The sequence below is a fragment of the Danio aesculapii genome, chromosome 14 (assembly GCF_903798145.1).
Source record: "Danio aesculapii chromosome 14, fDanAes4.1, whole genome shotgun sequence".
Lineage (NCBI taxonomy): Eukaryota > Metazoa > Chordata > Actinopteri > Cypriniformes > Danionidae > Danio > Danio aesculapii.
Genome location: NC_079448.1, coordinates 22,503,870 through 22,524,766, shown reverse-complemented (window position 1 = coordinate 22,524,766; position 20,897 = coordinate 22,503,870). Strand labels below are relative to the sequence as shown.

Here is a 20,897-nt window from a genome sequence, read left to right as displayed (position 1 = left end):
ATAAACCTTCTTTAAAATAAAATAATTTTTCAAAAATAGTTTTAAAAACTATAATAAACTAAATCTATGCACAAAAATGTGTCCAGGTCAGTGTCCTCAGCAGTAAATACATGGAGCCCTTTTAAACAAATGTTATTGTAAGGAAAATAATTAAATCATTATAGTAAATAGAGTTAAAAGTGACCTTTTTAAATAAAAAGTTTAAAGTATTATTGAGCTGGTGTTGGTATGGGTGTTAGTAACTTATAAGCAGTTGCTTACACAGATAATGTTTTGGAACTACTTTCACTTTATGTATGACTGATTATTTAAATGCTCTCATGCCACACTTAAAAAAGTCCTGAAATTTATAAACATGGTGTACACACAAAACAGGGGTGGAAATGTCAATACTTCCCAAGCAAAAGTTGTGATCTATAAAAACAAACTTGATGGGAGGATGTGTGCAACTGTAAGTAAACTCTAAGTTAACATTCATTCATTCATTAATTTTCCTTCGTCTTAGTCCCTTATTTGTCAGAGGTCGCCACAGTGGACTGAACTGCCAACTATTCCAGCATATGTTTTACGGAGCAGATGCCCTTCCAGCTGCAACCCAGTACACTCATTCACACTAACTCATACACTAAGGCCAATGTAGTTCATCCAGTTCACCTATAGCACATGTCTTTGGACTGTGGGGGAAACCAGAGGACCCGTAGGAAATCCACGCAAACATGGGGAGAACTCCTTACATAAATGCCAACTGGCCCAGTGGCTAAGTAAACATATTTAACTTAAATATTGACTTAATGGAATCACTTTAAACTATCAAACCAAAAAATTATTCTGGTGTATGTTCACTTGTAGAAAGGCTTCTAGGCAAATTTGTATATATCAAACCACTGGTCCCTATCCACTTACAATGCTGGTCTTGGAATGGGAGAAGGCTTTGTTTTCTCCTTTGCGGTGTTTGTGTGATGAGGATGATGACGACGAGGAGCTGGAGGCAGGTATTGTACGGCTGGAGGGGAGGTTGTTTGGGATGGTGGATGTGCTTCCTTCCTGACTGAGGGAGCTGCATTCACTGCTCCTCCGAGGACGTCCCACTGGCTCAACAGACAACGGGGATAGTAGAGGCGGTAACAACTTATCATCCTTCTTGCGAGGTTGCTTCTTCAAAGAACTAGGCAGAAATAAAAAGAAGGAAACATGTCAAAGGTTTCTCTGTTGACTTGCATGGCACTCCAATTATATTTAGTTGTTTTCCTAAACCTTTATGAGCACATTCATGACTGCCTGGTGCACAAACATCTTGATGCATAATGACATATTTGTGGTACAAACATTCGCAGTTTACTTGAAACTTATTTTTCCTCAGGAAGTTTGAGCTGCCAAACATCACAATGATGCTCAAAACCATTTGCCAAGGCTGTGAATTTAAGGCGATGTTGCAATAACTGTTCAGTTTCTTGTACAGACTAATCATTTCACTTTATAAGACCTAACTACACAGTATCATCATGAGCCACAGGTATCAATTTTGCTTTGCTTGTTTACATACTTTTTTACTGATAAAATTCTGGTTAATTCCATTGACTTACATTTTATGGTAACACTTCACAATAAGGTTGAAGTAGTTCATTTTAAATAAAGTATTTACCAACATAAACAATGAACAATGCATTTATTACAGTATTTGTTCATGTTAATAAAGTTGAAAATAAAGTTGTCCATTGTTAGCTCACTCACGGTGCATCAACTAATGTTAACAAGCATGAATTTGGACGTTAATAATGCATTAGTAAAAGATTAATGCTGTATAAGTGGTGTTCATTATTAGTTCATGTTAGTAAATACATCAACTAACATTAATTAACGAAACCTTATTGTTATGTGTAACATATTTTGCACCCGTTTTAAATGTTATCACTTGATTGAATGGGCTTTATAATTGGTTGTCAGCTTATAAATATGGGCCAGTAGGGGCCTTCTGCACCTACTGGTAGGATCAGAAGGCTGTTATCATCCATCGACATGGTTAATCAGCTATACTAATAGAGAAGACTCCAGATCCAGATCTTTTTTACATTACTGTGATTGTTGGGTATAGGTTGGGGTAGAGGTAGACATTAATAAAATACAATTAATGGGAAATTTAATCAGTAATGTAAATATTTTTTGTTAACTTCCGGCCGCAGCTGGATGTGATCTATAGCTGATTAACCACGTGGATGGATGATAATAGTCTTCTGAGCCTATCAGTAGGCACTGAAGGCCCCTACTGGCCCATATCTATCAGCTAATAACCACTGATAATGCCCATTCAATCGAGTGATAATATTCAAATTTTTGAATTATCAAAGACCATGGCTTTATTTAAAAAACTACTAATATTAATAACTTATTAATGTATAAAGTCAGCTAGATTTTGGATGGGATGGGGTGACTAAATTAACAGCAAATTTTCACTACTGAATCTGTTCTCAGAAATATTGAGGGATATAATTTTATCTAATTTATTTGCTACTGATGCTACTTTAAATCCAGACTGTTAAATTCAGCAAAAAGAATTGGACAAAACACTTTGACCTTCTTTGCTTTCAGGAACTTTGATGTGGAGGCTGAAGTATGAGAAGGAGCGCTATCCTGCTGAAGAATTTGCCCTCTCCTGTGGTTTGTAATGTAATGGGCAGCACAAATGTCTTGAACCTCAGGCTGTCAATGTTGCAATCCACTCTTCAGATCTCTCGCACGCCCCATACTGAAAATAACCCCAAACCATAATTTTTCTTTCACCAAACTTGACTGATTTTTGTCAGAATATTGGGTCCACATGGGTTCCAATAGGTTTTCTGCAGTATTTGTGATGATTGGGATGCAGTTCAATAGATGATTCATCGGGAAAAATTTACCTTCCGCCACTTTTCCAAATGATCAACTAGAAGTCAAGTTATTATTTGTTGCTCTTACAACTAGGATTGACGACAAGGCTTTTGTCAGGTAGTTTATAGTTGAAGTTTTCTTTAATAAATGCTCTGCTAATGTTGCACCCCAGCAGAAAGCTTAACCCTAATTAAAGAGTAAAGCTGCTTTCCTCAATTTAAAGGAGCCACCACCAACATATATTACTTTACAAAGGGTGTAATTTAGTTCAAAATATGAGACTATTTCCTTCTCTCACTATGTGCAGCCTTAAAGGCATTTGAGTCATTTGAGATTAATAAAATATCTGATTTTGTTTATTTTTCTAGAACAATATAGGACAGAAAAGCAAATGCACAGGTAAGAGTGGGTAAGGTGGCACGTGCATGTGCTCTCATATAAACTTCATTTACATAAGTGCTTACATGTCTAAACTTAGCCTGTGTGCTAAATAAAGAATCTCCAATGAGACCGAATGTCCAGGACAGCAGCATATTTATTTATCCCTTGGTTTATTAGCCTGAAAATAAGCCATAAAACACGAGTCTCATCAGTTAAAAACACTTAATAAAAATACTTCTTTCTTACCTAATTCAATTAAAAGGGTGAACGCGGTGAATGAGCTGATTTAAAACACACTGAGCAGGTGATAACAGTAAATAGCCTGAGGTGCTAAACACTTCCAGTAATAGACGTTAGCCGTAGCTAATAATTTAACATTGCACTGCTCATCGTATCATGAAGATTTGCTGCTGTTAGTTGTGTCGCAGTGCGGTGGGCACTCAGGCGGACAGGACAAGCACATGACCCCTGTCACGCATGTGTCTTTGATAGGCTCTAGCCTGCCCTGACACTAATTGAATATCTAAAATTAGTGGTAGCCGTTGTGCTGGTGTCAGTGTTAAATTACTGTAATGCAGTGGGACAAAGCAGGCAGGCAGCTTGACAGGGTGACCTGCTGCTCCCCCTGCATATCCCAGCGTTCTCTCAGAGGACTTAACACAGAGACGGCTACTAAGCTGAGTTGGCAAATCTCTATGCGGATTGTTTTTGTACACAGATGTTGCAAACACATCAGGGGACACTGGCAGGGGAAAAAGGCTAATTATTTCAAGGATGTTTGTGGAAAAAAAGTTAAATGTTGAATGTTCTACCAAGAATCGTAATTGTTTGTTAAAGCACAGTAGATATATATCAGACAATAGTCAGACCGCCTTGTTTATCAAGACTTTTTTTTTGACATTCGATAAAAATGACGGACAATATTGCGATAAAAAAAAAAAAAAAAAAAAATATATATATATATATATATATATATATATATATATATATATATATATATATATATATATATATATATATAGGTGATATAGGTGTGCAATCTGACACAAATCATAAAAAAAGCTTCTTAATTTTGGACTCTTGTCAAAACAAGATCTAAAACAGATCTAAAACGGTTGGGATTAAGACAAAGGAAGGTTGTGTAACTCTTGTTTTTTATCCACGATCCTACTTTCTCTTTTTCAGATTTCATATTCGGAGCATCTGACTTCATAAACCTCACTCAGGACATGCACGAGGGCTTCCTTTACTTTAATACACTTAAAACACGGATTGCCGTAAAACTCGTCAATGGCAGGGAATCGTTTTCTCTCGTTAACTGCTGGAAAAGACTAAAACTAAATCATTTATTGATTTGACGCACATCCTAATACCAGCCATACATGTAAAGCACAAATAATGTCCTTCAATTCGGTCACGTTCAGAGGCCATCATCCTTGAACCAATCTCCATCATTGTAAGCTGCTTGCTTTTCTGTGTTCCATTGCTACATTTGTTAGATGTTTGCTCCCACTTTCTTTTGCCGTCTGAAGTGCGTCAAATGCACAGAAACACGCTGTGTTGTTCACTCGATTTGTGTAATGTAATGATTTTAAGGGCACAGGTGAGACGTCATTTTTCGAGAGACACTCAAATACAAAAACACTCAAACACGTGCGCTGCGTTTGCACCCGCTATAAGTCATGTAAAACAATTAATTGCAAACTGAAATAGATATAATTGAATTGTATGGTTTGAAATTGGATATTTTGTAAGATTTTTTAATTTTTTTGCGATTAAATTAAGAATTTTGCAGGAGAGCATATATTTGTTGATTTTGTGTTGCAAAATCGCAAAAAAAGCTAGGGGGTCTGAGTAGTCATGCATGTGTACAGTGTGTTAATGTGCCAACAATCCACATGTCAGTCTAGAATACTCACTCTTTTGTGCTGGAGACCTTGTGGTTGTGTATTGGCGAGATACAAGGAGGAAGCAGCAGTGTGTCTTTGTCCAACCGAAGCTTCTTGCCTCCACTCATCACGTCACAGTGCTCAGACTGCGGAGAGAGTGAAGTTAATTACCCCTGTCCAGAATTTAACATGTTGTTTAGATAGCTAGGCAGGCTGAAGGATGCCCTAAAACATCTGTGTTAACACTCAAACTTCTTTTATAGGCCTAATCAGGGCTAGGGAGTAATGGAGTACAGTACATGTGACAGCGTTATGTATTTAAAATACAAAATATAAGTAACTATTTCGTTATAACGTCACAGTGCTCAGACTGCAGAGAGAGTGAAGTAAATTACCCCTGTTCAGAATTTAACATGTTATTAAGCAAGCTAGGCAGGCTGAAGGATGCTCTAAAACAATGGTTTCAAATTCAATTCCTAAAGGGCCACAGCTCTGGATAGTTTAGCTCCAACTCACACCTGCATAATAGTCTCTAGTAGTCTTGAACACCTTGTTTAGTTGGATCAGCTGTGTTTAATTAGGCTTAAAGCAAAATTTTGCAGAGATGCGGCCCTCCAGGAATTGAGTTTAAGACCTATGCACTAAAACATCTGTGTTAAAACTCAAACTTCTTTTATAGGCCTAATCAGGGCTAGAGAGAATTGGAGTACAGTACATGTAACATTACATTTAAAATACAAAATATAAGTAAATATTTCATTATGGTTGCGATATAAATACAGAACTGTAGGTGGTAATCACATTAAAGTTACATCTAAAAGTTATTACTTTGAATTTCTATGTAATTTCTTCATTTTTAGTAAACATGGGGATGGACAACATAGATAGCCCTTTAAGAAAAGTATTGAGAACAGTATTTTACAGTGTAATCTATGTCTACCTGCAACTAACTATTTATTAGCATCCAATGATTCATCATCCAGTCTGAAAAAAGACTTAGATAGTTCTTGATCTTTGAAAAAATGTATCCACTAAACTTTTGTTTTTTAATTTTCTCATATTTTGAATGCTGAATGGTTATTATGCTTAATATTTCTATTAATTTAATTGAAAAATCTCTAGAAAGTCTGCTAGAGTTCACTTTGCATTTAGGTAACAAACGAACAATACCAAACAATAGCTTTGTGTGCTTTACAGACTGAACTTGAGGTCATTATTTATTCGAAATTCTAGCATAATAACTCAAGAGTATCTAAATGACCTGCATGTTGCTACAAGGATCTGCTAAATAACTACTTTTTAAAAATAATAATTACATGATTATTTTTCTATCGCTGCACTTGATTCCATAATTATAGAGTGTACGAGGTGAGAGTGAGAACATTTAACACTTGCCTTGTGTTTCCTCTTTGATTTGCCTGGGTTCTTTTCTGCAGGGATGGAGGCAGGCGATTGTTGTCGTCTGTGCTTGACGCTGACCTCCCGGCACTCAGCCTTGGTTGGGGGAGGCTCTGGGGGGTCTTGCCCTGGGATCCGTGACAGGAAGCTGAGCTCAATCTTTACCCAAAGGGACTTGATGTCCTCAAAATCTCTCAGCGGTGACAAAAGTTCATTTTGTACAATGGGGATAGGAGAAAACAGGGGTTCTTCCAGGAGATCTGAGGCACCTGGGTCAGGAATGGAGGTGCTGCTTGTGCTGGTAAGGCTACTAACACTCAGGATATTGCTGTTGCAATCCTTGGATTTCAAGCTTAGGGTGTTGGGACCCGGACAGGGAAGCTGAACCTTAGTGAGCTCCTCGGGGTCCGAATGACACTCTGATGAAGACGACTCAGTCTCGATGAATTCCTTAGACTTGGGGATTATCTTATTGGGTCCACGGTGCTTCTTTTTATCTGGAACTGGTGCGATGTTAGTTGGTGCAGTGCTTGTTGTGGTGGTCCGAGGTTCCTTTCTTGGAGCAGTCTTCACCGCAGGGCCCTTGCCTCTAGGCTTTGGTGGTTCTAAAGGCGGCGGTTCTTTCTCTTTCGGGGTAGAACTTGAGTTTCCTGGTCTTGGCCAGTTGTGCTCCTCACTGCTGGAAGATCTCTCCACCTTTTTGGGCTGCTTCTTTCCAGTGCTTCTCCTGGGAGGAGCGAGCTCCACTGAGGCTGGTGATTTCACCTTGGTGCTTTTGCTGTCTGGAGCCTTCTGACCAGCTTTGGGTTTGGCTTTCTCTCGGATGGGGCTGAGCAATGTTCTCTCCTTGGGGTCTGCTGGTGCCAGTGCCGTGCTGGGCTTGCTCTTGCTGTAGCTCTGGTTCTCAGAGGTTTGGCTTTCATCAGGTTGAGAACTGTTAAGCCCATGACTATCTGACTGGGTGTTAATTAGTGCTTTATTGTGCGGATTCACTTTTTTAATCCACTTATCTAGTTGCCACTTGCTTGGTTCAGGCTGGTGGAAAAAGACAAAACCATAGTCTTAGGTATACTAACTACCTGAAATACAAAATAAGAATTAAATTGAATACAGGATCAAATGGATGCATGCAACATTATTTTATGTCGACCCCTATACAATATAAATGAATCAAATAACAAGAAACTGAATTTCTAATGATGCGTATCTGTACAGCTTTCATATGTCATCCGCGCTGATTCAGGAGAAGCTTGATGATTTAGTCATATGACTTTCATATGAAAAGGCCATTAACAGAGGAAGTCATAAAACTGGTGAATAACAGAGGAAATGCTGTGAGTACTGTCCTGATGACTGCTCACAGCTCTCACTGCGGTGATGTTTTCATCAGCGATATTATCTCACACCAATTGTTGTGTTCCATTATGTTTCCAGACACAAGTAAATCTTTCCTGCGCACCCATAAACACTGTCTTGAATGCTCTGAATGATAGCAAATCATTCGGAATAGGAAGCTGCGGAAATGAGTGGACATCCATATTAACCATTACACTCACAGAGTAAGAAATTCAATTCAGTGCACTTTCCAATCAGACCCGATGGTACGTTTCGAGACAAAAGGCAATCTCCTATGCTATTTCGCATTTGAAGGCCACATTCTCCATCTGTCAGAGAGACATTTTCGCCAATACAAGCTTCCAAATTTTATAGTGGAAGCACCGGCAAAGATGATGAATTAACAATTGAGCGTGTCCAAATTGACAGGCCTTCCAATATTTTGCCACTGAGACATCAGGGCTTTGCTCCGCTGCTTGAAAGAGAAACATCTTTTTTTCAGAGCAGAGCGCGCTTGCAGTGTTAAGATTCAGATTCCCATTGGCCATCGCTGGCAGAAAGTAGAGCTATACACACACTGAAGGGGCGATGAGAACCGGGAGATGTTTACTCTTGTGTAATGCTCTTAGGGAGCCCCCGGCAGGCTACTGCGGGACAACTTTAAAGCTGCCAATTAATCCTTTGAGGAGATCCTTTCAAAAATCCTACCCCTAACTCATGCTGAGAAAAACTCGGAGGGGAATGCTGCCTTTGCCTTTAGCTAAAGGAGAAAATAGATTTACTCAGATTCATCTGAGCTCTTTTGAAATTTCTGGTAATGGGCCCCCACGATTAAGCATCTTAGAGAACTAATTGTATAAGCTGGTTTTCATTTACCTCAAGGCCTAGAGTTCAGAAGGTCAACAAAACTGTAAACAACACTAAACGGTAGAGCTAAAAAAAACTACATTAAACCTCTCAAGAACGCCATGCTTCGTGTTTAAATCATATTGACATTCAGTCATTTAGCAGAGGCTTCTTTCAAAAGTGACTTACAAATGAAGCATGATTCAACACAAAGAGGCAATAAACAAAAGACCAATAAAGAAAGAAAAAAGCTAATAATATATTGCTGTAGGTAAACAATGGCTATTACAAGACCAGCATCCTCTTTGTTAATTTAATTTAATGTTTGTTTGTTCATTATTATTATTAAGCTAACACAGGGGTCTCAAACGAATTGGCAGGGGGCCATTTCAGTGACTGACAATTCATAGGAGGGCCGTTTTAACATTCAAGTACAAGAACAAAGTGGAAACCTGACATAATTGCATCTTAGGACAAGACACATGATGTTCATATTTCAAGCATTACCTGTCACCAGTCATAATGCAAATCAGCACGTTTATCGTGTCTCACATCAGCTGCTGAAACATAGCTGTAGTTGTTGTGTGTATGGCCGAGTCATTCTCATGGCCATTCTTCCAGAGTATATGCAGTCAAAACTCTAGTTTTTTGTTTTACATATTGAAGGGGGAGATTACAGAGATTACTATGAAATTACTACAAATAATAGGCATAATAATTATTATTCTGTCCAAACCAATTGCATTGTCCCAATAGCGTAAGAACAGCAGAAAGCAGTTTGGCTAACTTAAGTGACTTTACTGGAATTTGGCCTTCTCAATATCTTTACATTTTTGTAAACTACAACAATGAGGGGGAAAGTATGTACATAGTCACATTTACTTAAACAAGTTTAATTCAACTAGCAGTACAATTTTACTAGTGTACATACATGTACATTTTTATGCAAATCTTAATAAGCATATGAGGAAAATCTATTAAATGAGACAATTTGAATTAAATATTATCGAATAAAATTGATAATAATTAAATGACCCTTGAATATTGACAAAAATATAACTTTGAAAAATTAGAGCACTTACGGACACAGAAATAAAATGCATGTGTGTTACTCGACCGTGCACTGAAAGAAAATGAAAGTAAAACTAATCTGAATGCAGTACTTTAAATGTCGTGGTGGTGAGTTAAAACCACAAGTGGCTATATGCGACTGCACAGCAAAGATAGTGGTTAAAAATGTATGTTTTGGGGTGCCGAATCTTGTTATATTTTTGACGTCAGTTGCGGGCCGGAGGGAGACAAGGAGGGCAGGCCGTAAATGACCCACGGGCTGGCAGTTTGAGACCCCTGAGCTAGCATAAAGCCAATATTTTAGAAGCTTGTTTATGATATGCAATACAATATAAAAAAGGTCATTGCAACTTTATGTATGAATTCTTTTTTCTTGCAAATGGAATGTTGATTTAAGACTTCTTTACAATTTTTAGAAAAAAAAAATCTCCAAGTTTTGAGAACGCATAAAAACTCAGTTGGAAAAAATTAAAATGGCAGTTCTGGGGTGCATTTCTCAAACAATTACATAACTTGTGGTTACCATCAAAAGAACTATATAGTGACATGTGTTTCCCAAAACAATAGTTGCTTTGTCACAGACCCATCGTTTGAACTACAGTACATTAGTTATTTACATTTACATTTACATTTAGTCATTTAGCAGACGCTTTTATCCAAAGCGACTTACAAATGAGGACAAGGAAGCAATTTACACAACTATAAGAGCAGCAGTGAACAAGCGCTATAGACAAGTTTCAGGCGTGTAAAAGTCTAAGAAGCAAAACATTAGTAGAAATTTTTTTTTTTTTTTTTTTTTTTTTTTTTTTAGAGAGAGAGAGAGAGAGAGAGAAAGAGGGCTCAGTTAGTGGTATAGCCAGAGAGGCAATTGCAGATTAGGAGGAAAAGTGGAGACTAAACAGTTGCGTTTTTAGTCGTTTCTTGAAGACAGCAAGTGACTCGGCTGTTCTGATGTAGTTGGGGAGTTCATTCCACCAACTGGGCAGATTGAATGTGAGAGTTCGGGAAAGTGATTTCTTCCCTCTTTGGGATGGAACAACGAGGCGACGTTCATTCACAGAACGCAAGTTTCTGGAGGGCACATATATCTGCAGAAGTGAGAGCAGATACGAAGGAGCACAGCTAGAGGTCACTTTGTAAGCAAACATCAGAGCTTTGAATTTGATGCGGGCAGCAACTGGAAGCCAGTGCAAACGGGTGAGTAGCGGAGTGACATGTGCTCTTTTGGGTTCATCAAAGACCACTCGTGCAGCTGCGTTCTGAAGCAGCTGAAGAGGTTTGATAGAACTACCTGGTAGCCCGGCTAGTAGAGAGTTGCAATAGTCCAGTTTGGAGAGGACAAGAGCTTGAACAATGAGTTGAGCTGTATGTTCAGATAGGAAGGGTCGGACCTTTCTGATGTTGTAGAATGCGAATCTGCAAGATCGGGCAGTTCTAGAAATGTGGTCAGAGAAGTTCAGTTGGTCATCAATCGTAACTCCAAGGCTTTTTACCATTTTGGATGCAGTGATGGTTGCTCCATCCATCTGGATTGAAAAGTTATGGTGAAGAGTCGGGTTGGCAGAAACTTCAAGCATTTCCGTTTTCATGAGGTTAAGCTGGAGATGATGATCTTTCATCCAGAGTGAAATGTCTGACAGGCAGGCTGAAATGCGAGCTGGAACCGAGGGATCATCAGGGTGGAAAGAGAGGTATAGCTGGGTGTCATCAGCATAGCAGTGGTAGGAAAAACCATGTTTCTGGATGATTGTTCCTAAAGATGCCGTGTAGATAGAGAAGAGAAGTGGTCCAAGCACAGAGCCCTGAGGTACCCCAGTGTATAGATGCTGTAGGTTGGACACCTCTCCCCTCCACGACACCCTGAATGACCTGTCCGAGAGGTAGGAACTGAACCATTGAATAACAGTGCCTGTGACGCCCAGTGACTCAAGCGTAGATAGCAGGATCTGGTGGTTACAGTGTCAAAAGCAGCTGATAAATCCAGCAAGATGAGGACAGATGATTTAGAGTCTGCTTTAGCCAGTCTGAGGTCCTCCACGACCGAGAGCAGAGCAGTCTCAGTTGAGTGGCCTTTCCTAAAGCCAGATTGCTTGTTGTCCATGAGGTTGTTTTGAGTAAGAAAGTCTAGGACTTGATTGAACACTACTTTCTCCAAAATCTTGGCCATGAATGGAAGCAGGGATACCGGTCGGTAGTTTTCAAGTAGCGTTTGATCCAGGTTGGGTTTCTTTAGCAGAGGGGTTACCCTAGCCTGCTTAAATGAAGTAGGGAATAGACCAGAGTCAAGAGATGTGTTAATTATGTGAGTCAGTGTTGGTATGACTGCAGGAGAAATGGCTTGCAGGAGATGAGAGGGAATGGGATCTAGCGGACAGGTGGTTGCATGGCTTGATAGCACGAGATTGGACACCTCAGACTCAGAGAGTTGGGAGAAAGAGGTGAGTGTGTGTGGTGTTGGTGGTGTATCTTGCGTGTTTGTTGTAGGTGCAGCAAATTGAGCACTGATTTTTGCAGTTTTGGTGCAAAAGAATGTAGCAAAGTCATCAGTAGTGAGTGTGGAGGATGCGGGTGGAGGAGGAGGGTGAAGGAGGGAGGAAAATGTTTTAAAAAGCAAGCGAGAATTGGTGGCACTGTTGACTTTCTGACGGAAGTATGTCTGCTTTGCAGAAGTAACCTCAGTCGAGAAAGAAGACAGAAGAGTTTGGTATGTTTGGTATGTTATGAGCTGTTCAGGATTTTTTGTTATAATGGAAAACGTTCATTAAAATCTCTAAACAGGGTGGAGTATAAACTTCTTTAGAGAAAAAACCCATACTTTTTTTGTGCAAATTATATTGTTTTCCACACACATGTATTTTTAAAAAAGTCCAATATTAGTTGTAGTAAAAACATGCACTCGGTCTCCATAATAATTGAAATATATGTAAACAGCACACATTCACCTTATTCTTTTAATATTAGCAGGCACAGCCATTTGAATCTTTTCGGCTCGAGACTTCCAGTCTCATTCACTTCCATTCAATTTTAGACGTTTAAAACAGCTTGTTACGCTGCTTAATGTTGCAAACTGATATTTTCTTATTATATTATTCTACTTTGTCTGTATAGTCATGCAAACACTTGTTTGTAGGGCAAGTAGTTTTGAACATTTTCTGCGGTTTATTATTCCTAGTCATTTTTCCCATAGGCAACTGAATCAGAAGTTCTAAAATAATCGCAAAAATGAGCGCATTTCCACATTGAAGAATAAGGTCAATGGGGCCAATGTTTCCTTTACAAATATTATTAAGAATATGCCATATTCTATTCTAAAACATAAAACCTCTTAGCTAACATGTATTCTAATCTCATATACAGTAAAAATCATACAAATTGGATTAGGCTAATGGTTGTAATTCACCGTAGGCTAATTATTAAGAAAAGAAAAAAATACTACTCAATAATAATAATAATAATAATAATAATAATAATAATAATAATAATAATAATAATAATAATAACAATAATAATAATAATAATAATATTATTATTATTATTATTAAGTAGGAAATTGTTTATTATTATTATTATTATTATTATTATATAGTCTACTCTACAATTTGACACATTCAAACCACTGCAGAAATGTTCTAACCGACAGGCCAATGTCATATAGGCCTACAGTACAGATTTCTAAATAAATTACCTACTATAAATTAAAACATTAACGTATGCTATATATTTTTGTTTTCACAAGCTTTGGAGATGTAATGTAAATTCTGTTTTTAAATAATAGGTCACCTATAGCATTCATCATGAGCTATGGCTGTTTTCAAAGTGCACTACGAAGGGAGCGCAATTGTCAATATGAAGATCGCTAAAAATGAACTGTAAAAATGATTTTAATGTTTTTTTTTTATCATTCCAAGTTTAAATGTTAGAACGTTTGAAAGGAATAGGGCATAGGGGGGATAACTGGCAATAGAACACAACCAGGCACTATGCTTCTAACTACAGCTCTAGAGGTGTGGTTGGAAACGTACAAGTTTGCAACACAGTTTGTTGGAATGTTCGTTGGAACAATGGATTTGGGAAACACCAAATCAACTAACTTTGTTTGTAACAACACAACTTGCAACCTTAGTTGGCTAAGAATGGTTTTCGGAAATGCACCCCTGAGCAAAAGTCAGAATTAAAAAAAAAACAACTATGCAACAAATAAATAAATAATACAAAAAAATGAAACAAATATAAAGCTATGAGAAAACTATACCGTTTGTTTTTTACCATATGACTGAAACAGGCTTCTGTATAATAAAAATACTACCAATGCTACCAAAGGGAACATTTACATCAGTATTTTCTTGTAATATAACACCTAAATATTTAACACCATTTGTCACACAAACCCAAAAAATGATTAAAAGTAGCTTTCTAGAAATAAGTGATGGCTAAATGACTGGATGTATGGTGAGAGTAAGCGGTCAGTACCTCTGGTGTGGCGGCGCGGGACGCTCTGTTGCACTCACTGTCACTGGAGCTGCTCTCGCTGTCTGAGTCAGACTCAGAGCTGCTCTCAGATTCACTGGAGCTTCCAGACGCTCCGCTGGAGTGACCGGCCGCTTCGCTGCTCCGAGCTGCTGTGCTTCCAGGAAGACTGTAGACAAAAGAAAAGAACATTCATCAACGGATATGACACACATCAATCCATTCAAATGCGCCATTGACAGCACAGATACAGTACAGGTTGTTTTATTAATGCTTGCTTAATATCATCAACCACTTATACAGTTTACTACTTTACAGTTTAATACAACTTTAAAAATCTAAAATTGTAGTGTTCATTTTTTTCAGATAAATTCAGAAAGATGCAGATCTTTAAACAACTATTTGTTGTGAAAATGTATTAAATCATTTTGTGGTTATGTGGAGATATTACAGTTTAGTTTAATGCAAAACACACATGGTAAAAAGTGCTGGGTTCCATGCAGATCCTTCATGTTGTCCCAACACAAATCAATTAAGTTAACTTAATCGTTTTTTACAAATTTAAGTGGTTTGAAAATAAAACAATTAAGTTGTCCCCACAAAAAAAACCTTTTACAGTTTTTTTTCAGTCGCTAACAAGCGTTTATCTAACCAGTCGTCACATTTTTAAAACTGTAAACTCAATTAGCACAGCATCTTTTGTGGCCATACCATCCCCGCATTTCATGTCATTTTCACCCAATACACAGTCAGTGAACACATTTCCACAATGCTTACATTTACTGAACAGACAAGCTATACCTTCCAACTAAATTTTTGATTGTTTTTGTAGTATTTACGAATGTTAACACACAACATCCCACAACAGCAAAAACAATATTCCAAACCTTACCCTGCAAGCACAGGACGTCAATATGACTTCATATTGACGTTGTACCCCAAAGTACCCCAACGTCATGCTGACGTTGGATTTTGTTTGGAAATGAAAATTATGTGACGTCACAACCCAACGTCAGGCCAACGTCAATGTTCAATGTCCAACCTAAAATTAATCTAAAATCAACCAAATATCAACGTCTAATCATGTTACACCTTGATGTTATGTGGACATTATCACTATGACATCAATTAGACGTTGAATTTTGGTCACTTTCCAACACAACCTAAAATCAACCAAATATCAATGTTTTTTGACGTCATTATTGGACGTCAAAATAACGTTGTCCTTAAACACTGGCTAGACATTGAATTTTAGTCACTTGAAGCCATGATCTAAATCTAACCTAATATAAATGCCCTATGATGTTGTGTGCCTGCTTGGTAGATACAGTAAAAAAACCTCTGCTTCTGCAATGATATAAGTTCAAGAACAATATCAAAAATATATCTCAGCTTATAATAAACAAACAAGGCTAAGACTCAGTGGGAGTTTTTTTTCTCTATTATATTTACACTTATAAAGTAGAAGGACTTGGAGGAGTGATGTTGATGAAAACATGTGGCCTAACCAACACAATCTCACGGCAATTCATGGCTAATTCGTATGAATTCGTACAATCTAATTCATACGATTTAGTACGATTTGCTCATCCCCCAATGACGGTTGGGTTTAGGGGTGGGGTTAGGTGCCACGCTTCCTTTTTAAAATCGTACAATTTCGTATGAATGAACTCGTACGAATTTGTACGAATTAGCCACTAAACTGACAAAACGTAAAATACTTACGTTTTCTTGTGATATCAGGCTGGCCTAACCCTGAAGATAGCAGAGATTAGAAACAGTGATTTTTATCTTTTTTTAATCCCTTCTTTTTATCTGGGAGTTTTGCTGTTGTTTTTATGTTCAGAATGCTCTTGTTTGTTTCATGGATATTTTGTTCACTGTAAGCAATACTGTAAAACTGTTTCTTTTCTATCATCTGTGTTTTCTACTGTACCTCCTGTAGTAAAAAAAAAAAAATTCTTTTTACTGGAGTGTTTTAAATGTGAACGTTACTGTACATGTGGACATACAGTTCCCAACCAAGACATTTAGTGTCAAAACGGTGGATTACATATTTTGCATGCAAACACCTATAAAATTGAAACATAAAAGTCTTTGCAGTTTTTTTATGTCAAAAATAGCCAGTATTTTGAAACCTGCTGTACTTTGATTGACTCAGCTTTGAATCTGATTTTCAGTGTTTTGGTAAAGCTAGTGTGTGCAGAGAAAGATGTTTTCTATTTTGAAATGAGGAGTTAGTATACAGATGTCACCACTTCAATATTCTTGCTGTCACCGTGGTGGTAATAGGTGCGTCTGGTGGTAATTAGTGATCTGCTTGAGGTAGGTCAATTTATTTTTACGCTTTTGATAAAGTAGCATTCAACTTAAGAGACTATGCGCTGGACCGTTTCTCCGTGTTTCGCTGGTAATATCTTTAAATAAAAAATTATTTAGGCCTATTTAAATATTCATTTATTATTTATGTACAATAATTGAGACATAAAATGAGATAGTAAAATATAATCAACAAAAAAAATGTAAATGAAAACTTAGTCTTAGTCGTTTCACTTTAAAATAATAAACACTGTACATCTCTTTATATTTAGGCTAAAGCACTGCTTTATTTATTTATTTAGGCCTACTTATTTTTTGTATGTATGTTTGTACTTTCATTTTAGTTTTTTAGTTTTTACTTTCCAAAATGAATCCTCATTTCACTTAACAAGTTTACAATGATAATAAAGCTGGTTAACAAGTATTTAATGATTAATAAAGGAATTTTAATGCTTTGTTTTATTGTTTCATCTTCATTTACAAGTATCAGAGTATTAAAAGCTGCTGTATATTTCTGTCCGTTCGCATCCCGTCACTTTGTGCCCCCCCTGGCGACACAGTAGCAAAACTGCGGTTATGCCTAAAAACACATTCTTACTCCTTTAGTGCGGCGGCGGTAATGCTCCTTTTAAAGTGTCACCCACTGTATATTTAACAAAATCTATTTTTGAAAAGAAAACTATCTATTTGGCTAATTGTGTTTTGTAGGTGTGAGTCTGTGTTAGGAGTTTAGAAAAAGTTTGTGAAGTATGGGTAAGCGCTTGTTAGAGATTGAAATAAAAAACTGTAAATAAGTAGTTTAAACATGCAGTAAAGTCATTTTTGAGTGCAGTAGGCAAAAACTTTTTGTCAGTAACCTGTCAATTCTGAGATTTTGGGATTTAGCTTTTCATAAAGTGTTTTTTTAGGCAAAAATAAATTTTTACGTGTTCTTTTACCACACTATACATTTCTGTCTGCAAATTCAAATATATATTCTTCTGTTTTGTTGTTGTTGTTGTTGTTGTCATAAATCAGGCACAGGCAAATCTCCAATTTAGCAGCTTATACCAGACTTGACAGTTTCATTAATATCTACAGTGGTGGAAAGAGTACTATAAAATCATACTCAGTAAAAGTACCATTAATTGCCACTTAGTGCAAGTAGAGTAAAAATATTTGTTTACGCAGTGCATTCCCTTCCAGCCACAACCCAGTACTGGGAAACACCCATACACACTCATTCACACACATACATACATACACTATGGCCCATTGGGTTCCCCAATTCACCTACTCTATGTCTTTGGAGCTGTGGGGGAAACCAGAGCACCCGGAGGAAACCCACATGAATGCAGGAAGAACATTAAAAACTCCACACAGAAATGCCAACTGGCCCCGGCAGGACTCGAACCAGCGACCTTCGTTGCTGTGAGGTGACTGAGCCACCGTGCCACCAGAAATATACTTGCTAATTGTTTAACTTTTTGTTAGTATTTTATATTAATATATATGATGATGCTCTGGAGTACCAACAAACAAAGAGTCAACTGAACCAACTGATAATGAACCAAAACACTTAGAAAGACGCAGATAGAGAAATCTAAAAATAGAAAGAAAATGAGAGGGAAAAGAAAGGCTTGTTTACTTCTCAACCTGCAGCGCTATTACTCGTCTCTGTCTCAGAGTTATCAGTCATTGCTCGGCATTATTTATGAGTTCATGAAAGGCCACAGCGCGTCTAATCCAATAAGTACTTCACTTCTCAGGTATTCTCAGGATTTGGCCATCCAAGATTGTTCTACATGGAGTCAAACATGCCAGAAGGAGGCAAATTAAATTCCTTCCAAAGGTCAGAGCAGGCTGCTTTATGTTGACACTTCATTAGAGATTATGTACGACAGGAAAAGGCGCTCTGCTCTTACAGCTGTGCCAGCAAGACATGGCAGCATTAGCCAGCAAAGAGGAACCGGCCCCAATAAACACATTCATGCCAAATCATGACATAAGATATGAAAAAAAGGAGAGAAGAAAAAGAAAAACTGGCCACTTGTTCACGTCGTGTACAGCAAATAGCTTAAAAAATGCTTCATAGGTGTGATACAGTGAAAATGCATGATTGACTTTTCTCTGAGCTAACATTTAATTTAATTTTATCATTGGTATATTTGTTAAAAAAATTGTGTAGGTATTTTACTGAATAGATGTATCTTTTAAATTGCTGGGGTGGAAACTGACTGTAGAAATCTAGATTAATTAAACGAACTGGATATATTAGGTTACAGTTACTTTTATGAATTACTGTACATGTTTGGGTGAATAGGATAGGATAGGATAGGATAGGAGAGGATAGGATAGGATAGGATAGGATAGGATAGGATAGGATAGGATAGGATAGCATAGGATAGGATAAGACAAACTTTATTTGTCGCCGAGAGGAAATTTGTCTTTGGCCAAAAACATTGCTCTAAGCAGTCAATAAAATAAATAAAACAAATAACACAATTAAGAACATAAATGTTTATGTGACTTTGAATTATCTAAAATTCCACTGAAACTTTACAATTTTCTTAAGCAGATTTTGCTGCATTGGAAAATGCTGTACAAACATAACTTTAGTCCTTATAATGTGTCATTATGGAACAATTGCTGTATATTAATGCAACATAAATCTTTTTTTTTTTTTTTTTGGAGAACTGATGGCCAAATGGTATTTGGTTAGTACTGCATATTTTGGATAAGAATGGTTGTTTTGTTAGTTGCAATGAGCTTGGTACTATCTTTAAATTGAATTGTGTTCAAAAGATTATTTGAATTTAATTAGATGTATTCCCTTACTATTAATTAATAGGCCCCACTTATATTAAGTGTTAATTGTTTTTGAAAGGAAAAAAATACATTGTTTACAAAATAAGACCATATATAAATATGAAATATATAAAACACAGAACACAGTCAGGTTCTAATATACTACAGGTGCATTGTTCTTGGTAAAGTTCAACAGTTTTATCGAAGTAGGAACAAACGAAAGCTTCAATCTATTGGTTTTACACATTGGCATTCTCAGTGTTTTTCCTGATGGTAACAGCTGATATTCACTGAAAAGAGGATGTTTGGAATCAGTACTAATATTTATAGCACTTCTCATGATCGCCTTTTCATATAGAGTCTACATGAGCTTGAATTGTTTTATTCCTATGATTTTTATGGCTGTTTTTTTGATTATGAACCAATTTACTTTTCAATTGAACAGACAGATTTCCAAACCAGACTGTGATTCCATAGCGAATACAACTTCCAAACATAGCTCGGTAAAAACAAGCATGATATTGCTACCCACCCCATACAATCTCAGCCTTCTTAAAAAAATAAAGCCTCTGTTGTAGTTGTGTGCACAAGCTGTCAATGTGTGTTCTCCAACAAAAAACACTGTCCATATAAAACCCCAGGTATCTGTAAGATGTAACTTGCTGTATCACTGTGTCTTTAATGATCACAGGCCTATGTTCAGATACATTTCTTGTGTCTTTTTTACATTTAACACAAGACAGTTCTTATCAAACCATTGAATGAAAGTATCAATTTCACTGTGGTAGGATGATGATAGGTCAATGTCTTTGTGAATGGATGGCCATGTAAATCCCATGCAAATTCATTTGTGATCCATGTTTCAGAATACGAGGGTCAAATAAAAATTATATAAAATATGCACAACTTAGGTCTAAACTAATCTAATACCGGCTGGACGGATGGCTCTGTAAATTCATTTGAAACAGAAGCTCCTATACACAGGGTCAGATAATAATAATTCATTCATTCATTCATTCATTCATTTTCTTTTCGACTTAGTCCCTTTATTAGTCAGGGGTCACCACTGCGGAATGAACCACTAACTTATCCAGAATAATTTTTATGCAGCAGATGCCCTGCCAGCCTTAACCCAATATTGGCAAACACTCATACACCTCTTTCACACACACACACACACTATGGCCAATTTATCTTATTCAATTCACCTATAGCGCATGCCATTGGACTGTGTGAACAGTGAACCAAACAGGTTGTATTTTATGAGCGGACAGCGACAATGTCCGTTGCAACAAATGCAACACCTTGTTTTCTTGAATAAGCGGAAACACAAGCAATCTGGCTAAGTGAAAGTATCTTTCAAAATTGCACTAAACTGCAATGAAAAGTAATGAAAAGTTTTTGACTGCCTAGCTACTGCCTGTATGGAACTGCGTTTGTCAACAAAAATCATTCTGCTAGCTAAAACGCAGAAAAAGTTATGGCCAAATTAAGACTCAAAATCACCCCAGAGGGGATGAAAACATCCCAAACAGTAAA

At 37.2% G+C, this 20,897-nt stretch overlaps 1 protein-coding gene across 1 annotated transcript in view; it reads right to left on the bottom strand.

Moving 5' to 3' along the window:
• Positions 1 to 20,897, bottom strand: part of aff2 (AF4/FMR2 family, member 2) — a 410,790-nt gene that overhangs the window by 23,549 nt on the left and 366,344 nt on the right. The window contains exons 10-13 of the mRNA XM_056471754.1: positions 14,256 to 14,421; positions 6,531 to 7,568; positions 5,166 to 5,281; positions 904 to 1,165 (exon numbers count right to left, since the gene is read on the bottom strand). Coding sequence (XP_056327729.1) covers positions 904 to 1,165; positions 5,166 to 5,281; positions 6,531 to 7,568; positions 14,256 to 14,421 — 1,582 coding nt within the window. The remainder of the gene's footprint in view (positions 1 to 903; positions 1,166 to 5,165; positions 5,282 to 6,530; positions 7,569 to 14,255; positions 14,422 to 20,897) is intronic.